The sequence below is a fragment of the Bombyx mori genome, chromosome 17, assembly GCF_030269925.1.
Source record: "Bombyx mori chromosome 17, ASM3026992v2".
Taxonomy (NCBI): domain Eukaryota; kingdom Metazoa; phylum Arthropoda; class Insecta; order Lepidoptera; family Bombycidae; genus Bombyx; species Bombyx mori.
Window position 1 is genome coordinate 6,210,848 of NC_085123.1, and position 22,293 is coordinate 6,233,140.

The following is a 22,293-nucleotide window of genomic DNA, read 5'->3' on the forward strand; positions in this document are numbered from 1 at the left end:
AATAGACAGGAAGGTGGTACCTACCCGTGCGGACACACAAGAGGTCCTACCACCAGTAATTACGCAAATTATAATTTTGCGGGTTTGATTTTTATTACACGATGTTATTCCTTCACCGTGGAAGTCAATCGTGAACATTTGTTAAGTACGTATTTCATTAGAAAAATTGGTACCCGCCTGCGGGATTCGAACACCGGTGCATTGCTAAATACGAATGCACCGGACGTTTTATCCTTTAGGCCACGACGACTTCAATTTGCCCGATCTTTCACGAAAATTCTACTGGACGTAATTTGATGGAAGCTCTCAATGTGATATCAGAAACATGCACTAAAATAAAATACGATCAACGTACGGTAGATGACGCCAAAGTGTCATCAAGCATATGTTTTTTTTTTTTACAATTAATAACGTTCACAGCGAGACCACTTTTTTAATAGTTATTAAGTAATAGTTGGGCCAAAAATTACAACACACAAATTCTGCTCCAATTAATTAACGTTGCGATATTCTCTTTACACTTCAGCGGATCACAAAGACTAGTTAGTCATGATAACAAAATTATCAATTGCCAACTGAGGTCAATTACTATCCATGATATTTACGTCATGTCAACCAATAAAATAATAGATTGAAGACCTACTGAGATACGCAAACTAATAAATTTAAATCGGTTAGCAGCAAAATCGTTTAGAACATGAGAGAAAAATAATTTTATTAATTCAAATGAAGAAAAAAAACAATGTTAAATGTAATATTTGGTACACCGCCTTAATTTCTTAAGCAATCAAATTATTTTTTTACGCCATCCTACAGGATTTCTTGTGTTAAGTGATAGCCGGAAAATCACAAAAGCGCAATACAACACCCCCTCATAGATATGGGGTGGGAGTTTCATTTGTAATTTACGGTCATCCCACTCCTCAAAGCTGAATGCTTCAAATAAAAAAAAACAGGATTATGGTATGCCGTCACACAAAATCACCAACATGCCACCAGTACAAATACTTTACTAAAACCATTTTGAGTCCAAACGTTTAGTTTATATTTACGGATCATTCAAGGCTTAAAATATTGGTACGGAAGTATTAATACAAATTATTTCAAACTAGATGTAACATGTTTACTTGTAATTCAAACTGGATGTAACATGTTTACTGAATGTCAAAGTAATTTCTGCCAATTGAATAAATAATAGTTTAAAAAAACTAACAAAGTACGCTTTTATAGAAAATCCAACTAAAGAATAGAAAATAAATTTTAATAAATTTGAATTAAAAATAGTGTAAGAAAAAATAATTTTATTGTAAAAAATCGTGGCTGCTGATATCATGCACCAAACGCTTTTTTTAAATATTGGATTGTCATTGGTCCATAATAAGTATACCAAATTTCGAGTTAATCCGACGTTTTGAAGGGGATCAAAATCATGTTCAAAGATTCCGTTACAAACATACATAGGTCTGAAGCTAATAAAAGCGTATTAAAAATGGACAATCCTGAGAAAACCCGGTGAATCAATTTCAGCAGTTATTGATAAATATTTGTATTGTTTTAAAAGAAGACTTGTAGAACTACACTACAAATACAGTGATGCCAGAAGTGAATGAATAAATGAAAAGGTCTTCCGAGGAACTACCAGTAGAGAATTGAAAGTTAAATCACGGCCTATCGCACAAAAGTTCTCAGACTGATTTCATAAATCTACAAATTGCTGGTAATTTTTATTGGGCTCTTATTGAGAAGATACATAAATAGCCAACTAAAAGATCTATTTTTTTCGATTCTATATTATGCCTTTTGTACGCACTATGCAGATCACAGATTGGGGTAAATCATCAATAATTTTACGTACGTCTGTATCTACAATTTTCAGAGAAATAGAATATCAAAATCATATTCTGTTCGTTTTTCAGTCTGCCGCGTTGAAAGTCACCAGAAACCAGTTACTTATCTGATGTATACATAATAATATGTATATACAAACACAATCGAACTGAGTGTGTGCGTACAAGTGTTATCAGTTACAAGCGTTTCACAAATATGCCAACTACATTCACTATGTTTAGCATAAGTTTTGTTATCAATTTGTTTTTATTGCCGTTGTAGCCAGACGAGTAAATAAATGGCCCAGATTTTTTATTTATTTTATTGTTTAGATAAATGAAAAAGCTCCCATCTCACTTAGTGTTAACGGGATACCGAAGTCTATAGACCCACCATAACATTAATGCTTATACCCAGCTTAGGACTTGAGGTCTATTGCCCGTGAACTCTATCAAAAAAAAAAAAAAATGCCCTTTTATTTTTTAACAATTTTTCAATAAAATTGTCCAGTCCTAATAGATTTGTTTATCGTAGTTCTCCCTACGCTTCTTTGATTCAATAGTTCCACCTTAAAATTATATAATAGAGTAGGAAAGCGAAATAAACATAGAACAACAGTATATTTATAACAAATTTCTGACACAGATTTATTGATAGCACATCAAAATATATTGCAGCTAAAATACAATTATTAAAATCACAATGATTACGTATATAAGTTTTTTTATAACAAATAAACTAGATTATAATAAATTCACTATTCAACCAACATCGATAAGAATAATAAACAACAAACTGTATATAAGCAATTTTATGTTCGCGGTCTGACGAAATTCTTGTGGTTCTGTCAACGTTACAAATTATTTTGCAAATAAAAACTTTATGAAAGAGGAAATCGAATAGTTATATAATTTTATACCGCAAGGCCAACTTCCAAACAAGGAGATAGGCATCTTCGATCAATAATAGTACTAGATTACGGATCAGGAACAAAAATAAGACGCTCCAGTGGCCACGTTTGCAGACACGAAAACATCTTCATTTCTTAGAAAAAAGTTTAATAATATTAACGACTTCAGTTTATTATAAACCTTAATACTTAAACATAAAGTTTAATTACCATTGCAAAATATATGTATTTAGGTCCTTTCGTCAGAAAAAGAATATTATGGAATAAATTTAAAATGTCACTTGAACATAAAAAGTCATCAGTACAAAAATATTTATTCTAAAATGATACTTAAAGCCTAATTTATAAGGTTAAAAATATTTGTTTAAAATTTCGTGCTTATTGTATTGTGGAACAAGATGTAGTTCTTGGTATTACATTTCAATGCTCAGAACACAGTAAGTATTGAAAGACATAGAGTTGCAGAATATACATATTTGTTTTAGGTTTGTTTTGTATGGTCGCAACTATTTTTGACCGATTCAAAAAAGTTGTAGATAATATTTTACATTGCCGCTATTACAACAAATAGGTGATAAAAAATAAAATTGAATAAAGTAAAAAAAATATGAAAGGAAACACGAAACATGTTTTCCACGTATTCTTTATACAGAAGTAATTAAAACAAAAATGTGTGCGTGTACTAGTGTACACACGTAAGAAGTGAAACTTGTTTATGGCCTTATTTTTCGAAAAATGATCTACATGCAACTTTCTAGAAATTGGTTAAATAAAGTTAAATTAGATAAAGTTTAAACAAAAGGATTTTATTATCATAGACATGAATACAAATAATACAATTATTTCACTTTACCTTTTTGCTACTAAGATTATTACAGCATTTCATTAATTGTAATAGAATTATTACTATCATTGTCATTGTCATTATATATTTTTGTAATTAATGGCTTATGGTAACTGAAATATGAAATATATGGTTTACATTCCACGAAATTTAGTGACCGAGTAAAAACTCCATCAATTGTAGTGCCAGATCTTGTTGTTGACGTTTGAGGACTGTTTTTCATGGATAAATTCAATTTATCTTTCAGAAATTCAACTAGCTTCAAAGAATTTTCCGATGCAAAATTTACATTAAAATCTCCACTTAAAATCATCGGTATTTTATAATTATTGTTACCGAGTAAAGAGGCACCTTCACTTGTGTACGGCAACAATGAATGGTGAAGAAAAAGATGGCGCGTAACGGAAAAATGTGACGCGTAACCGAAAAATGTGACGGTAAATTTTTTTCCAACGCCGATAAAGAAGTTTCACTTCAATAATGTAGGTTTAATTACCTTTAAACAGATTCAGTTTGTTATAAAGCTGTCTTTTAGAAGTCATTTTTATATGAGCGGTTTCTTTTTTACAAATATAAATCAATGAATTTTTCTATAATCAGTTTAATTTAGGCTTATTTTATGGCTGTGTTCGTTTCCCCCAGAAAACAAATCCTTTTCAGCATATACGCTTAAAATATTTACACATACATATAAAGTTTTTTTAATACTTTTTTGCATTGATTTGCCACCACCATTGAACAATTCTAGAATTTTTAAAAGAGTTCTATATTTCTTCTCCTCTTTCTTTCGCGACAATACATATCCATTGTGCACAGCGACAAGGGGCTACTAGGAAATCTACAAACAAAAATAACATTATAAAATAACAAAACTACTCTATGCATTCCCTGTCCAAGAATAGGTGATGTTTGTTACAATAGTTGGTGCCTTGTTGCAAACATTGGCCAAACAATTACAATATTCGTAAATTGTGTTTTATTTACAATATAATTGTGTTTATTATTTTATGAAAAACACTTAATAATATAAATTTACCAAAAAAAGATATTCCTTCCAAAACCTTGGTGTTACGGTGGTTTTTTACTCAGTTTTTGAACGCGCATTGCAGCGTTTTGACGTCTTAGTGTTGGCTATGATTGGACCATACTAATTTGAAATAAGACCACAAATTTATTTGTGGTCTTATTTTTCGGGCCGCTTTTGAAGCGCTAATCGCGAATCTAGTAGTATTATTGATCGAAGATAGGCATAGACTGAACACACATACATAACCATTCGCTACATAATATTATCACGCACGCACGTTGCGATTATTATAAGATTTTGGTGTATAATTAATTATTGATTTTCCTATTTACATCATAGACGAAGTAAGCAAGCTTACGGTCCATCTGGTGTTAAGCTGTAGCCGGAAGCCATAGACATCACAACGTGAATATCATCCACGTAGATAAAAAGTCATTACATTACATACTATTTATTAACTTTATGTTAGTTTACTATCGGATCTGTATATTTTCTTTAGGTCAGTGGAAAAGCTTGCAGTCTTCCTGATCTTAAGTGACAATCTTAAGTGATTACCGGAGTTAATTATATAGTGTATGTCGATCCTCCAAGAACTCCAGATAAAGACGAAGCTTTCTACCATCTGCCTCGTAGAGTTCTAGAATACTTTGGCCACATTGCAAGAAAGGATCACGGCAGCTTGGGGAAGCTAATGGTGACTGGCAAGGTGAACGGAAGAAGACCACGAGGTAGAGGCCCGACACGTTGGACTGACCTGACTGATGCTCTACACTCGGCGGCAGATAAAGGCAAATGGCGTGGAATGGTCCGTAATAAACTCTTGTTGCGAGGAGGTGGTCACGACCCTCAGTATTGAGGAAACCGAAGCAAGAATAAGTAGTAGCTTGAAGTTGAACTGTAGCTTTAATTTACTAGTAATTAAGTTCCTGTATTGCCTCTTTCTAAATTGTTTTGTTATTTATGTCCGGTTGCTTATCCATGCGCTTTAATCTGGATATATCCGTAACAGACGAATGCTGAATGCGAATTCGACTACGAGCTTTTCTCAATTCTTTATTCGTGTCAGCTATTAAGGTTTCAAGGTTCGCTTTTTGCTGTTTCAATTGCAGCACCTAAAACAGTTTTAAGAATATATTTTCACTGAGAGTGTTCGTCGACCCAGTTCAAAACGTATAAATAATTAAGTTTCAAACTATTTCAAATAGATTTTTCAGGCATCAGTTTATTAATTCGACTATAAAGTTCGTCACGTGTGTCCTTGATACGTGAAATATCAACTGACTCGATTGTGCACTAGTTAGCGCCGAGGTTCGTGGATTCTATTCCTACATTGGAGAAACATGCTGATGTAGGTGAGCTCACGGGGCTCAAACTGGAAGTGTTGCTAACACTGGCCCTAGCAAGAGCAGTGCTTCGCAGAATCTACCACTGGATCGGAAACACGACCCACTGAGAAGATATGGCGAGAAACTCAGTAGGCTGTGTCTATGGATTAATTCGCTCGCCGAACCCGTCGCCAGCGACGGGTTTGACGGGGACGGTTACCGGTGCTTGTGGTGCCTAAAAACACCGTTAGTGGATCGGGAGGATCCGTAATGACGTGTTTTGGGCGACGTCGACAACATACGTGTGATGAACCGGCTTATTTGCTCTTTGTCTGGGTGTTTATTATCTGTAGGTATATATATATATTTAAACGTTTTTAAGTATGTAATTCAGTCTCTGGTACCAATAACACAGGGAATTCTAATTTGAGGTTGGACGACCGTGCGTGATTTGTTTATAACAAAAAAAAAACTCCACAAACGATCAAGATAAAATTTTGCATAGTCTTCAGGGGTATAGATAGTTTTTTTTTCATCATTAATGCCAGTAAACAGGAATACGATTTAAGGTAGTGAGAACATATTCAGATTAATAAAAAAAACAATACGTATTCAACGCCTAACAAAACTATGGCAATAACCTTAACAGTGTAATGTGTATTAAAAACAGATAGGAGCTTTACAGTTTAAAAATGTACGCCAAGTGAACGAAACACACCCAAACAATTCATAGCTTAATAACCAAACTTTATATACTATAATATTAGAGCATTTTCTTTTTAGCCGCCTTAAAAAAAAATTCTCAATACGTCTTTTTATGTACATATTTTTTATATATAATATGTTTTTTAAATGTACCAATTTTAAGGATTCCGTATTTAGAAATAGGTGCTTATTATGTGGTCTCATTTAAATTGTACAAGAAGCGACTAGTACTTTTCGAGTTATCCTGAATAATTAATATTTAATTCGACAACATGGATGATATTATGAGACTCATTTTAAATAGTCCAAGTCGGTTTTTTTTACACTGAGATTTTGTTTTTGTATTTAAAAAAAAAACACTATTTATATATTATTTTAATTGTAATTAACCTAGTAAACAGCTATTAAATAAATCGCTAGACATACAAAGAGGTAGTGAACCGTTTTGTGGATACGTATGTACGAATAAATATTTTCATTAAGTAAGTAATAAATTAGAGAGATGTTAATTTTTACCTTCAATTTAGTAAAACATTTATAACGAAGTATTTTGGTAAGGGACATAGCGGACAAACTCAATATCTATCTGAATTTAAACGTAAATTAAATCTAAAGGCTACATATTCGATATATTTTGGAAGGTGGCACCACGCATCTCCAGATATGAATTATAAGTCCCATAGATTTTTTGATAACATATATCCTGACTTAAGCTTGACCTGACTTGAACTTAAACTAGAAGGCGTTACTGACTCTCTGATACATTAACCAGAAACACGGTACCCATTCAAAATTTAATTTTTTCATACCATCTTAGCATCGCTACTTAGGCAAATAAATTAATTCCGCGTGTTTGATTAATTTTATCTAGACGTTGTTTTTCTTTTGAACACGTTTCAAGCACAAATTCGCTTAAAAAATTTACTGTTTAATCTCACCTCTACATTAGGAATGTACTGGGTTACAAAAATAATAGGTATAATAAAAAGATATCGTTTTTATTTTTTCTGTTCACGATTTCAGCCTTTTAAAATCATTGATAGAATTAAAGTATTTGTCTCACCTGATCTGTCGCGTCCTGGTAATCTCTCAAAAGATCTTTTCTCGTCAGTAAGCCTGCTTTCAATCTCTCCGCTTCTAGAGACCATCGTATTTTATCGCGTCTATTCTGATATTGAAAAAGAGTTTAAAGTAAATAGTCGTATTTTGTACCTCAATCTAAATTCATTGTGACTTATATTCATTTCTGATGTACACAAAAGCTGTATTTTAATTTAAGACTGATTAAAACCACAAAAATGCCAAAAATTAAACAAATAACTCCTTATTTTAACTCCCTACAAGTAAAAAATATATGAAAATGATGATGATAAAAGACGATGAAAATGAAACGCGATTAGTAAATCTAGACAAATAGCTGTAGGAATAATTCCTGAGCATTATACGAATATACCATATTAATTCATCCATTTTCCAATCCTTGCATTACTATTTTTTTAACGTAGTTAATATTTTAAGCTATTCGAGCACCCAGCCCAATTGCAAATATAAAATTCATCATCATCATTAAAATTCGTTTAATGAACATTATGGTTTCTTCCATTTTGTATCTATACTAATATATAAATCTACAGTGGTTTTTACGGATGTTCCGTTATAACTACTGAACCATACATTCGATTGACTTGAAACTTGGTAACCATGTAGAAAATACATATACTCAATGGATAGGCTAATATTTATATGAGTGTTAGACTCACTAAACCAGTTGCGGGGGCGTTAATGATGAGAATCTTTGTGGGGGTAAAAAACAATAATGTTAATTTTAAATTACCAGCGAAGCGGACGGGCACAGCTAGTAATATAATATACTCGTATATTCTAACAACTATTTTATATTTAAATATTTTATACCGGTCAGCAGTCTTACTTTGACCTGACCAAGATCTTCTCTGGCGCGTAAAAATTCAATTTCAGCATCGCCGAGATCGCATTCTGCAAAATCGATAACGTCATCCGTGTGATGCATTTTCTCTCTAATATGAGCTAAAATCTGATTATGCTCAGTGCATTTACTCCGATTCCTTATGAGTTCGTCTTCTCTTTCTGAAATTCAATGATCCATTCGTGAATTTTAAATTTTAACTTTAATCTTGCATGGTTGAAAATTCCAAATTTATCCCGCTAAAATTTATGGCTTTCGGTCTTATTACTTTCCAAAAGCATGAAGTTCTTACTAAACTAAATGAGAAGAAATAAGCTATTTTATTTTCATATTCATATGAAATTTCGTTCTGAATCGTTTTATTTTCTTGTTAAATTTGTGGTTAAAGTAGTAAAATGCAGATAAATCTGTATGAATTGAATTCCTATACTAGCATACACATTTAAGGTTACAATTACAATTTTTATTATATTTCAGCATTATTATTAAAATAACACAAATCTACAGATTACCCATTTCGCTGGTATAAACAGAAGCTGCAACGGTAAAGCTTGAAGAATCAAACTTTACAGGAACTTCCTTCTTTTTTTTTCTACCTAAGCTGATGGTCTAAAGATACCATATCAGCGTAACCCTTACTACTAGGTGAGGTCACGGGGCTCAAACCTGAAGATGTTGCTAACACGAACCCTAGAAGTACCTGCGCCGGATAGGGGCTGAGCCGACGACGAGGTGTCACCATTGTGGACACGACCTGGACACGGCGGAGCATACGCTCGCTGTCTGCCCCGCTTGGGAGGTGCAGCGCCGTGTCCTGGTCGCAAAGATAGGACCTGACTTGTCGCTGCCTGGCGTCGTGGCGTCGATGCTTGGCAGCGATGAGTCATGGAAGGCTATGCTCGACTTCTGCGAGTGCACCATCTCGCAGAAGGAGGCGGCGGGGCGAGTGAGGGAAAGCTCTCCTCACTACGCAGAAACCCGCCGCCGCCGAGCAGGGGGTCGGGACCGGGGTCGTATCCGTGACCTGGCCCCCTAAGAGCTAGGGGTCCCACCCGTTTTGTGCGGGGAGGGACCCAGACGAGGGGTGGCGTGCTCTGCACGCTCACCCGCAATAGGAAGCCGGGTGATGGTAGACCGCGTTCCCCCGACCGCTCTGGGGGAAGGTGTAACGCGGCGCCATCAAAGCGGGCTCTCGGCCCGCTGAACGAGGGAACCGGTGGTCGTTTCGCTGGCGGCCACCGGTCCGGCGTCCGTGGGACGGTGGGATGGATGTAATGTGCTCTGCGTCAACCCTGTCCCGCCGTTTCAATAGCCCCGACTGGGCTCCGGCCCGGTCCGAGGTAGGGCGCCGGTTGTGAGCGGCAGGAGTTTTTAGTGAGGTTCAACTCCCACATACCCCACCTGCCGCGCGGGTGGGGATCCGGCGATTTTCTCCTGTGGAAAAAAAAAAAAAAAAAAAAAAAAAAAAAAACACGAACCCTAACAAGAGCCGTGCTTCGTAGAATCTACCACCGGATCGGAAACGCAGTGGGCTGTGTCTGTGGGTTAATTTACTCGTCGAGCTCTTCGTCACAAGCAACGGGTTCGACGAGAACGATGATCGGTGCTTGGGGTACCTAGAAGCACCGTTAGTGGATCGGAAGGATCCGAAATCACGTGTTTTAGGCGACGTCGACTGTTTACCATTTGGTCCACAGGATCGGCTATGTAGTTTCCGGTGGCCACGATGAGAAGATTCTCGTGTTGTGCCGCTTTATCGAAGTGGGGAACTTCTTCAAAACTATCCCACGTAACTATATCAATAAAAGTCAATTTCAAACAACCTCTGAGAACATGCACCGACTTATGATACTAGCTTAACAAATATCACCTTCGATTTTTGTCATATAATTTTGATGGTCGATGTCCAATTGTTCGTATTGAGCCACGTATAAGCCGGGCCCGAGCATCTCGAGTTTTCTTACTATAGCTTCAAGTTCAGCCACAGCGTTTCTCGCACGAATATAACGGAGGCATAGTGCTGAGGACTGCTCGCATTTGCGTCTTTGAAGCGTTAAAAACCTCTGAACTGTCTGATGACAAATTCGTATAAATTAACAACCAGAAAATTTTGGATATTGAATATATTAATGAAAAATTACTAATCATCATCATTTGTGGAAGTCCAGAAAAGGTTTAAAAGGTAGATAAATATGAAAATGCTCGGAATTAAATAAAAATAACAATTTTGTTTTTCCTTTGAGGTGTCCCCCGTCGGACGGATTCCTTTTGTTTGTTTTAAGTTTATTTTATACAAATGCTTAGGTCTTTTATTTATCGATTAGGGCACTACGAAGTCTGCCGGGTCAGATAGTAATTATGATAAAAATGAATACTAAAATAAAGACATCAAGTTTCGTATTTCAAACAAACGGGAATACCGCTCATAATACGACGTCAAGTAATAACTGCATTGGCATAGAATTGAACGAACAACATACATATTAATGCATTTGTCGCATTGTGAGACACATGACTCATAAAATGGGAAGTTCCAATGTAGAAATTGAAGCACGGAACTGCCACCACACCTCTACCAACCATTCCGGTCATAGAATATTTCTACGGTATTGTCTATTGCTGGCCGGCTTACTATACTTTTTTGGAGTGTTATATAAATGATACTATAATCAATTTGCCATTCGCTTACGGTGGACCTTCGTACAACTGTAATATTCCGCACTCTACATGCTTCCTATGCACAAACAACTTAAGCAAGCATTGCGTTATTTAATTTTTCCATTCGTGTATAAGTGTATTGTAATTAAAGGCTAACTTATCATTCTTAGTAAAAATTAACGTTTTCATTGTAAGTTACCGTAGATGTTGTAAACGTCGTGTAGTTCGGAAGTTACGAACTAAATGAAATTGTCAATAATTATCATTACCGATATTAAGATACATATTATTATATGGTTTTGTTACTTTTTTCAACTGCAATTTAATATACAAAGATCTAAATGTTACATAGATCTATAATAATATTATAAATGGTTTTGTTAACTCAACAGATGTTTATCGTGTATACATTACTAAGTCAACCATCACTTACTTATGGAGATGAGGTTGAAGTGTCAATTTATTTATAAAAACCAGCTTACCCACCCTTCATATCGGAGTACATGATTAATTAGCGACAGAGATGGACAAGACGGTGTTCCTCAATTTGTGGCTGCCGTCGATAATCGCTAAGCTTGATAATTCGACAGGTTTGTTTTTGATGAACTGAGACATTTATATTTAAAAAATGACCCTTTCCAAGCTAATCCCAAAATACAATTACCTTGTCAGCAATGGGTTTGCCCTTTTTTGAATAAATTAGGCCTGTTCCTGTATTCTTCTCGTAGTTCTCCAATTCGTCAAATTTTTTTTCGGCTTGTTCTAAACGATCCGCGTATTGCAGCTGTACAGTTTGGACTTTTGCTTTGATCTTAAATAAAATTGAACGACAAATTTATCATGCTAAATTTATTGCTACTGTTTTTTCTTTTTTTTTATTGCTTAGATGGGTGGACGAGCTCACAGGCCACCTGGCGTTAAGTGGTTACTAGAGCCCATAGACATCTACAGCGGCTGCCCCACCCTTCAAACCGAAACGCATTACTGCTTCACGGCAGGAATAGGCGGCGACTTGAATTATTTTATTTATTTTATAGTTTAAAACTATTTCTTCGCGTCTGACAATATATTCTTACATTAAGCTTGTTACTGTGTTTTGTTAGTTATTTATAACATAATACTGTTCCTTACATCCGCTATTTCTCTTTCCGACTTTTCTTTAAGTTCTTCAAACGAAAATAGCTTTTGTTGGTACTTTTCCTCCAAATCTGCAGCTCCGTCTAGTTGTTTTAAAACATGATCCAGTTTACGTTTTCTGTACAGAGATATCAAAATTCACGTATTAATTTAATATTATTGGGTTGAGAAACATCAATAATAATTACCAAAATCAATAATTCTATTCATGTAAATAGAATCATTTGTAAGTTATAAAACTACATATTACGTGAATCAGGAAATAGCAAGCAGACTTTAGATATTCTGTCCATGACAAAAGCGATTACAAAACCATGCCAAATCATTATACAACAATGTTTACTTCAGTTGAAATTTCACGTGGCTGGTATGTTTTCTTTCATTACAAAACGTACGAAAGACCGAGCCAAAATCGTGACTGCTAGATAAATAAATCAGACATCGGTTTTTATATTTCAGTTTGAAATTTTATAGCCACCGCAGATGCAATCTTAAAAAATACAGATTTAGTTTATTATGTTTGACATTCCTCTTATATTACAATTGTTAAAAGATTATATTCTGTGCACCCCAAAAGATCAATTCAGTATGACCAAAACAATACGTGGGACTGGAAATCGTTACACTTCCCTAAATAATTTCGTTTAGATTATTGTTATGAAACAAATGCAGAAATTTTGACTTTCCATTTTAGATTCAAATTTCTGACTCGAAGACCCAATCTTTTATTTTTATATTAATAATAATGACACTAATATTAATAACAAAAACACTAATACTAATAACACTATTAAATTATATTGAAAGAAACATACTTATAATACTCAGCCAATCGTCGATGCAGTATATTGTTTTTCAATAGTTGCTGACTGCGTTCCACGGCCAAGTCTCTATGAGCTTGCAAGTATTCGTCTCGATCTATCGTTACAGCTGCTGTGGCTACATTTTGTCCGATTTGTTCACTGCCAGTTTCCTCATTATCCTCAACTGGTTCGGCATCTGTTTTTTTTGTAAATTGCGTAAATCTCACGGCTCACTTGATTTGGACTCTCAGGGGATTTGATTTTTCAGATGTGTGATCTGAAAAATCTAGGCTAGTTATCAATATATTGTTTGTGTTAGTTGTATTGTTGTCTACTTATGTGGATACTGTTTTTTTGATGTGAAACATCTATAGCCGCACGTAAAACCGATTTCTGGCGTGGCGACGCATGCCGTGACGACGCGTCGCCACTTTTACAAAATAATGTCGATGTTTCACATCTGCCAGGCGTCCCGTGACGGCTCACACTTTTTTTTTTGTTTTTTTTTTCTGGGACTCGTAATTTTATGTTTATTGTAATTTTTAATTTTTATTTGTAATTAGTAATTTTGTTATCAATTTTGCCAAAGCTATGTACATTAATTAATACGGGTTTGCTGAGTGCATATACAATTTAGATTGCAATCCAGATTAGATCTAGGTACTACTTGTACGATTTAGCTAATATGTACTGTAATGATTGTAATTTGTTTGGTTGGTTATCGGAGTCCATTGATATTATAATATTATTACAACTACCCAACTCATGAGGTTGAAGTCTAGGTTGTATTGTTTAACGGCTTGAAACCGAATCTCCTTTAGTATAGAAATACGCGTGACGGTGATATCTACACGTCCACACTTACAATACGACAACCGATGAAGGTTGGATGTTGGAGATGGCACTATTCTGGTGTAATCCTCAAAGGACGCTGCTGCTCATTCTCTGGTCCATTCCTTGGTTGGGTTTTAAGACGCTCACGGTAAGATATAATGTGGTGTTATTCTAGATCGATAACCGGGTGAATGGAAACTATACGAGTCTTACTTAACAACGAAAGTACCCCTTCTAACTTTAAATTAATAATTGTATCAACAAAAAACACAAATGCTTTTTCACAAAAGGAAAAATTATTTGTCCTTACTCGTAATCCATGAATAATATCTCGAAAAACATTTCACTTTGTGAAATTTTAAATATTACATTTAAATAAAATTAATAATAAAATTAATTTCTAATTTCCGCTTAGTTACGTTTCGAGCATGTCAAACTCGACAAACTGAATTCATTAACAAAACTTCTTTAGAGTCAGACTGAATCAGTTTCCAGGTTCCTTGAAACTTCTAAGGTGTAACGAGCTCAATGTTTTCGACAAGTTTATTAACGTAAATACTCCGTTGCAAGTATCTCAAAGTGCACTCGGGTTCCCGTCGCAAACGATAGAGATTAATTTGAATTTGCCTCAGAAATGCTTTATCGTTCATCGGTATTATACACAAAACGTAGGTACATTTGATTTGTAGTTGAAATTAAAAGAATACATGAACCAGAAATACGTTGACCAAAAAAAACACAAATCTCTGTGACTTAGATCACTTGAACATTATTATAATACTAATTTTACGAAAACCTCTGTCCGAAAGGAGTCTGTTTTCTTTTTACAACATACTAACTGACCCGGCAGACTTCGTAGTGTCTCAATCGATAAATAAAAGACCTAAACTTTTGTATAAAATAAACTTAAAACAAACAAAAGGAATCCGACCGACGGGGGACACATCAAAAGAAAAACAAAATTGTTATTTTTATTTAATTCCGAGCATTTTCATATTTATCTACCTTCTCTGGACTTCCACAAATAATTCAAGACCAAAATTAGCCAAATCGGTCCAGCCTTTCTCGAGTTTTAGCGAGACTAACGAACAGAAATTCATTTTTATATTTTATCGCTACTAAACTAATAAAACGTAAGAAGAAAATTTTCATAATTGTTTTTTTTTATGAGTGATTACTGGTGGCCTAGGGGCCTCTCCAGTTTCACCAGGATAGGTGGGCAAGCAAAAGCTCAGCCAGGAGGGGTAAAACTATGATGAACTTATAAAATAGTCTGAACGAGTAGATATAATCATCTTACCTCTGCCTACCGCACTACTTACAGTCATAGATTCCGCTTTAACATGTGACAGAGCCGTCATACAATTGAGACTTTGACGTCTCATTGTGATGTTTATGAGGTCAGATAAATACTTAAAATCAGATAGCCCACAGGCTCTTCAACTATCTACGCAATACAAAAAAATGGTCGAACCATATTTGGTTACTCCTGGGCTTCGTAATTTAAATGACGTTTTGGTTTTTATATTAAAAACTGTTGGAGTTTGAATATAAATGTAATGGCAGGCAACACTTGACACATGATTGCAGATTTCGAATATTAGAATTATTTTAAATGTTTAAAAAACAGATGATTGTATTCTCCTAAGAAAAAGCCAGTACTTCTCATCTAGACACAGCAAGAGAAACATGTAATAGTTTTATAAAAAATATAAAGATAATAATTTTATAATGGTGTATAAAAGTGTTCAAGCTATCTGCAATATAATTATAATGAAGCAGTGTGTTTTTAAATAGCCTCTCATCAACCTATAGAACCCAATCCCCTCAAATTTAACTGTCCAACAAAAACATCAACACAGTAGCACAATGTACTTTTTGAAGCTATATAAATTACAGATACATATTTTATACCTAACTGTTCTACGAGTATATTGAAGATACTCACCAAGAGAACTGTTCGAAATATCAATTTCTGGGTTCTCATTATTCGTTTTAGAATTTTTCAGCTGCGTCTGAAATGAATGAGCGGAAATGAATGAAAATTTTCCTTAAATTTTTTGTATATAAAATGACTGTTTTTATAACTTGCGATTAGTGATGTCATAATCGCACGAACTTACTACCCAACTGGTTTTAAATAGTTACATGAGTTAAATATCACACAATATTGTTTAACGGGTTATTTCCGTAGTGTACATAGCCGAGAAAGTTCAAAAGAATTAGTAAGGGCTCTTAATGCACTTTACCGCAGCTCAAACGTAATAGTAATTAATATACTCATAATGATAAGTAATTCACAGATATATAATATAATAATATGTCCATGTTATGTAATAAAGTATGTAAAGTTTTTATTTCCTGTTTGGAACACTAAGGCTAGCAACATTAATGATGGCCCATAAAAAATTCAACTGCATTCTGAATTTAAATTCGTGTTGCTGTAATAAATTCCCCAGACATTTAATGGTAGTAAAAAGGATCGCTCGGGGGCGCGTTGTCGACCTACGTAACAATCCGCTTGCATGTCACGTAGAATCCATTAATTAAATTGAAGAGGGACAAAAACAGTACCTTAGACTCAGCCATCGCGTGATCCGTTTGATTTAGCCTCCTTTTATTGATCTGCTTAGGGTTACAGCCGAAATTATTTTACTCCATTATCTACGTACCGTAACGACATGCGAAGACTGCCGTTGCTATGGCAACGCGTAAACAGATATCGAACCATCGGATCCTTCTTGGTTGGAACCGATCTCTGGAAGCATTACATGCCAGTTTTGAATTCCATTGTAATAAGTAATAAAACGTGCAGTTGTTATTGTAACAAATCATGTGATCTTGTGAATTGATTTCACAATATTATTATTTTCTCTGATATATTGACGATTGATGTACCTACAGACTGTGTCATTACTGTTACAGATTTTGTCGTAATGAGAATACGCATTTTCAAATTTCAAAATTCTGGTGCTGATATCCAAAATGGGGAAGAGTAAATACTTGTGCTAATTTTAGGCATCGGCTTTTGGCAGGGACGATAATCGCGTTTTCTTGCTCGTCACCCATGTTTTAAGCCAATAAAACATACTAAATATTTAATAAAATTACCGAAGTTTCGCAGCGACACAGTTTTTTTTTGCACGAACCCTAACTAAATGCGACGTTAAATTATTTATTCTCAATTTGATTAACTGACTTAACAACTAAGCCGAATTAAAACTTCTTTTGCGGTTTAATCTCGCGTGTACTGTTTTCATTACTATTTTTGACCTTTCGAATAATTTACAGCTTACAGAGACGACGAAAAGCCGTAAAAGTATTTTTTAAATTAAGTGTACGACTCGTAAAAGCGGGAGAAAATACAAACTAAGCCCCTAGGTTAGTTCTTGTTGTTGGTCAGATTCTCTACATTTTTATATGTCGAGTAGGTAAACTTATCAATCATAGATTTGATTTTTGATCACGTTCTATTTGAGATAAGTTTGATAATTACGATCATGTGTTTTTTCTTACAACTAAATAATAAATTCTGCTTAGAAAAAAATACAGTACATAATATTCGAAACATCTCTTCATTATATAAAAACGAAAATTTATTGGAATCGAAGCAACGTGGAAACGAAATAGAATATAATATAAATTATTTATAACGTGTTTACATACAGAATCTAGATTTAGATTTTTCGTCGAATAAATTTTGACATTCTCTAACTCTTTTAAAAACAAAAAACAAAACTCTTTCAAAGGTGCCTTCAAATCCGATCGGATCTTATGTATGTAATGAAAAATACACGATTAAAATAGACAAATAAAAAAATAATAAAAGACGTGTGACACTCGGAGACTGCTGCGGTAAAGCTATTGCATAGCATTTTTTATCAACTTACGCAATTATAAATCGACAATAATAATTTAATATTAAAACAACAATAAAATAAGATCCGGCGAGAAACTCAGTGGGCTAACTTTTAATGAATCTGCTACATTGTGAGTATTCCATTTTGACCGCGCGCTCACTAGAGGGCGCTACATGGGATAGAGACACGCCTTTTGATGCAGTTCTAACTCTCATTCGCCCAGAATCAACGGTTTAGCTAATTTATTTTTAATGCCACTCCAATCACTGAATGATAGAAGTAGTAATAAAATTCTTCGACTAAGCGATAGAAAATGGCACGCCCAACTCATTGTAATGTGATATAATTTTCTATTTTACAATTCCATTTGTCACCGATAGATGGCGCTTGACGCAAAAGCTGAATCGCGCTATCGTTGTGTTACCCACGAAATTATATCACATCTTTTTATAGTACATAAATCGGTGTTGAGACTTCTTACTTTAAACACTATACTAGCGCAACGTGTGAATGTGTTGAACGCGAGCTACATAGTAGGCGTAGTGAGGGGTGGAAGGTTTTTTACGTTACGGAATTTCATGATTCCGCTCTCAAGCCGCGCTCAAGGCCCGCGATAAAATCTATGCAATAGCTTAATAATATCCATTTGCACATATTGTTACTTTTTTTTATGTGGCTTTACTACCTAACGCTACATAACATTATTGTATTTAGTATGTTTACCCTTTCAACGTTCCGTGGGTAACCGACTCTCGAAGCTCATGATTACAGAGTAGCAAACCGCTAATGGGTTTGCTTTGTTTCTACGTTTAATGTAACGAGATTTTGTAATATGCATTAATGTTCATAATTGGACTTGAAAAATAAATTTTGGTTTTAAATGTCTGAAGAAATTTGGGTTTACGGGATATAGTTGAGAATATATACGCCATTCTGAGTGACAAAAGTTAAATTTTGACCGTGATTCATGCTTTTTTAATTTTATTGAATATTCTTTCCTTACCTACGAATTTGCCGTTTAGTACAGAAAGTTGCAGTATTTTAAATTATTGCACAGCCTTTATAGCGGGTTTTGAGCATGGTGACCGAATCAAGAAAATCCGTAACGAAAATAAAACCTAATTGAATTTGTGAATAAGCGCGCGGCGTGACGTCCCACTGCATGCGCATCATGAAAAATCTGCCCATCTCTCTCTCGCGCGGTCTAGCTTATGAGTGTGAAGGGGACAGTTAATGTTTTGCTTTTGTTAATGTTTATAAAGATAGCGTGGTCTTATTTTATTATTGTTTTAATATTAAATTATTATTTTTGCTAATTATAATTGCATAAGATCATAAAAAATGCTATGCAATAGATTTACCGCGGCAGTCTTCGAGTGCTACACATGTTTTTTTTGTATAAAAATATGTTTCTTTAGATTAAAGAGAAGAGAAGCGTAGAGAGGTCAACCGAAGAAAACATGGATGGAGTGTATGAATAACGATATAAGAGAGAGAGGAGTGAGTGTTGAGACGACGGCTGATAAAAGAGAAGAATTAGCTGTGTCGACCCCACCTAGTGGGATAAGGTGGAGAAAAAGAAGAATAAGATGAAGAAGAAGATTAAAATATGGCTTAAATACAACTTTGCTAGCACAGTGGTAAGTTTTCAATGCACTTTTCTAAGAAGGTCAGGTCTACGGGAGTCAATAAACTCTTCAAAGGCATTTAATACTGTCTCTCGGGTATTTGATATTGGTTACAAGGACTATTGAGTATGGTGGATGACGTAACTTCGAGCCCTAACTCTTGTAGACTAGAGATCATGTGTTGTGCCATATGAGGTCGAGCGTTGTAGTCGTTGAGTCATATAGGAGCAGCGGGGTCGAACAAGGCTGGCCGGAGATTCACGAGCTTCTCCATCATTGTGTTCAGTTCCTCACTGTACACATTCGCAATAGTGCTGGTGCCATTTGGTAAGAAGCTGTAATGAGTAATACCAGTACCCAGACCTGACCATCGGGCAGTGAACATAAATTTTTAGGGGCGAAATTTCGTTTGGGCCATAGCCTATCAGCTGAACCAGGGCTTAACCGATTAAGATTATCAAAAAGAATCCATTTTTCATCGCAAGTAACAGTTCGATTCAAAATCCCTTCTTTTTTGTATTTGTTAAGTAACACAAGGTACATCTTAACAGGTTCATCGCACTGGAGATCATCCAGTTAATGCGGCATCCACTTATCAGGTTTTTTTACCTTGTTAATTTGACGCAAATGGACCAATGTGGTTTTGATGCTAACGTTGAAAGCTGTGACAACTCAGCGGTAGATTGATTATCGTCAGTTTCCACTATCTTCAGTTCGTCGTTAGGCTTAGTTTTTGGGCGACCACTGTGTTCATTTTTTAGATAAACATTTGTACTTAATTTGTGTTTGGAATAAATGTGTATTATTATTATTATTATTATTATTACATATCGGAATATTTCAAACAAAAAATAGTTGTGTGTTCGCTTGTAGTGCTCACTCCGTACACGTTATTAATACTGTGAGGCATTTGAGCAGCATTACTACCGCAATAAAACTCGTTTTCCACAATTACTTGTATTTTTTCCATGCCCATATTGATGAAAAAGATACAAACGTAGTGAAAACAAAACACTAAACAAAGAGAAAATGACTGAAATTCAACATTCAATTCAAATATTTTCAAAATGAAATTCATTTGAATTTACGAGTAGAAGTTATTGCCAGCCAAGTATGTTTCAACTGGGCAGTATTGTAAAACATTAACTTCATGTAAATACATGGAAAAGACATCTTACTCGTACGAGTATTTATATGATAGCTTTATATGATATGATATAGGTTTATATGATATAATAGCGGTCTATTTTCATATTCTATTTATATCTCTAAATACTTACCTAACTATAATATGGAGGTGGTAGTGATTAGTGCTGGTATCTACCCGTGCGTTCTCGCAAGAGGTCCTACCAACAGTAAGGGTCCTACCACCAGTAAAAAAGACGGTTTTAAAAAACATCAATATTGATTCCTCTTCCTTGCGTTGATAATACTCAATGCTAAGGACTGTGGTCTTCTTTAATAACTTTCTCCTATATTATCCTACACCAGCCCTGCCTATCTTCAGCTGCGCAAATGGGATCTTGAACTGAAGTGTTGAGAGTAGAGCGTATCTGGTCCGACCAACGCATTGGACTTCTGCCACTGGGTCTTCTTTCGTATACCTTCGAAAATCGGATAAAGCCTGCCTATTATTACTGATATCAAAAAGTCACCGACTGACCACTTGTTGATAATAAGACAACGATGTAAAATTTTAGACGAGAAATAGCGGTTTGATGATTTAATTCTTATGTTTTAGAGCAAAATGGAATTAAAGTAAGCTTAATTTAAATTTTAATCGAATCATCATGATACAGCTGCAGTATCATAAATTTATTGATTTAACGACATCATAATGTTTGAAAATTCTTCTTTTTCAGTCTGTGTAAAATGTGAAAGATATTTACGTACATAAAATGAAATAGCCATAATAAAACAAACATGATTATTTTAGAATGTGCAAGGAAAACGGTTTTTTTTTTTAATAATTTCAAACCATCACAAAGGATTTTGTTGGATCTAGCTTGTATGCTAATCGGAGGCAGGGTTTAGTGTGAGCCCGCACAGGTATCATTGTTCTGCTTGTCAGTTTAAAGGTGGGATAGCTGTGGTACAATAGAATTGAGATAAGCGACTGGATTTACTAAACTAGACATTCACATGGGCCGAGACAACTTCTGCATAATTAGAACAATAAAAGCCACTTAATACTTTTATTTGTAAAGTCGGAGCACTTAGCAAACTGTCTATGTAAAATTTACGGCGACACTTCAGGGACGAATAACAAAATTACTAACCGGAAAACTATTTGGAGCCCTACGGAGGTGTGCCACCGTTCATCACAGAGCCGGCCGCGCGTTCAACAGTTTTTTTTAGGACACTAACCTCTGTTGACGTTGGCAATGTCGCAGCTCAGTGCTGGGCCAGTGCCAGATATTCGACAATGCGTATCCAAAAATAACCGGGTCGAAAATTTTATTCGACATTTTTTTGTCTTGTAAAACGCTAAAGACCGGCGGCCGGTTCCGGTGAAGAACTTTCTTGCCCTTTCTAGAAAATCTATCGTCCGGCATATTATATTAATTAATTTTACTTTTTTTTAATTTGACATCTTTGTCAAAACATCAAAGGAGTCGTTTATGTTTTAAATGTCAAGAATTCATATGTTAGATTACTGAATGAAATGGCCGAGAATTAAATTACTTAAAATATTATCAATCTTAATAATGTATCGATTTTGTTCTTTTAAATAGATTTAGGATCCTTAGTGAACGTACTATTTTTAGTCCATAATTTGAAAGTAATCTT

General features: G+C 34.9%; 1 protein-coding gene and 1 long non-coding RNA gene across 2 annotated transcripts; both read right to left on the reverse strand.

The window, feature by feature from the left end:
* Positions 1-2,428: 2,428 nt before the first annotated feature.
* Positions 2,429-4,821, reverse strand: LOC134200432 (uncharacterized). Its single transcript, XR_009975356.1, has 2 exons — positions 4,618-4,821; positions 2,429-4,419 (listed from the first exon to the last, which is right to left on the reverse strand). It is a non-coding gene; the product is annotated as an uncharacterized LOC134200432 (long non-coding RNA).
* Positions 4,822-5,336: 515 nt separating this feature from the next.
* Positions 5,337-22,080, reverse strand: LOC101738842 (coiled-coil domain-containing protein 96). Its single transcript, XM_004925843.5, has 10 exons — positions 21,783-22,080; positions 16,590-16,773; positions 15,964-16,030; positions 13,194-13,377; positions 12,373-12,496; positions 11,906-12,052; positions 10,454-10,655; positions 8,569-8,744; positions 7,702-7,806; positions 5,337-5,720 (listed from the first exon to the last, which is right to left on the reverse strand). The coding sequence occupies exons 2-10, from the start codon at positions 16,602-16,604 to the stop codon at positions 5,550-5,552; spliced, it is 1,191 nt and encodes a 396-aa protein (XP_004925900.1). The 5' UTR covers positions 16,605-16,773; positions 21,783-22,080; the 3' UTR covers positions 5,337-5,549.
* Positions 22,081-22,293: the final 213 nt, after the last annotated feature.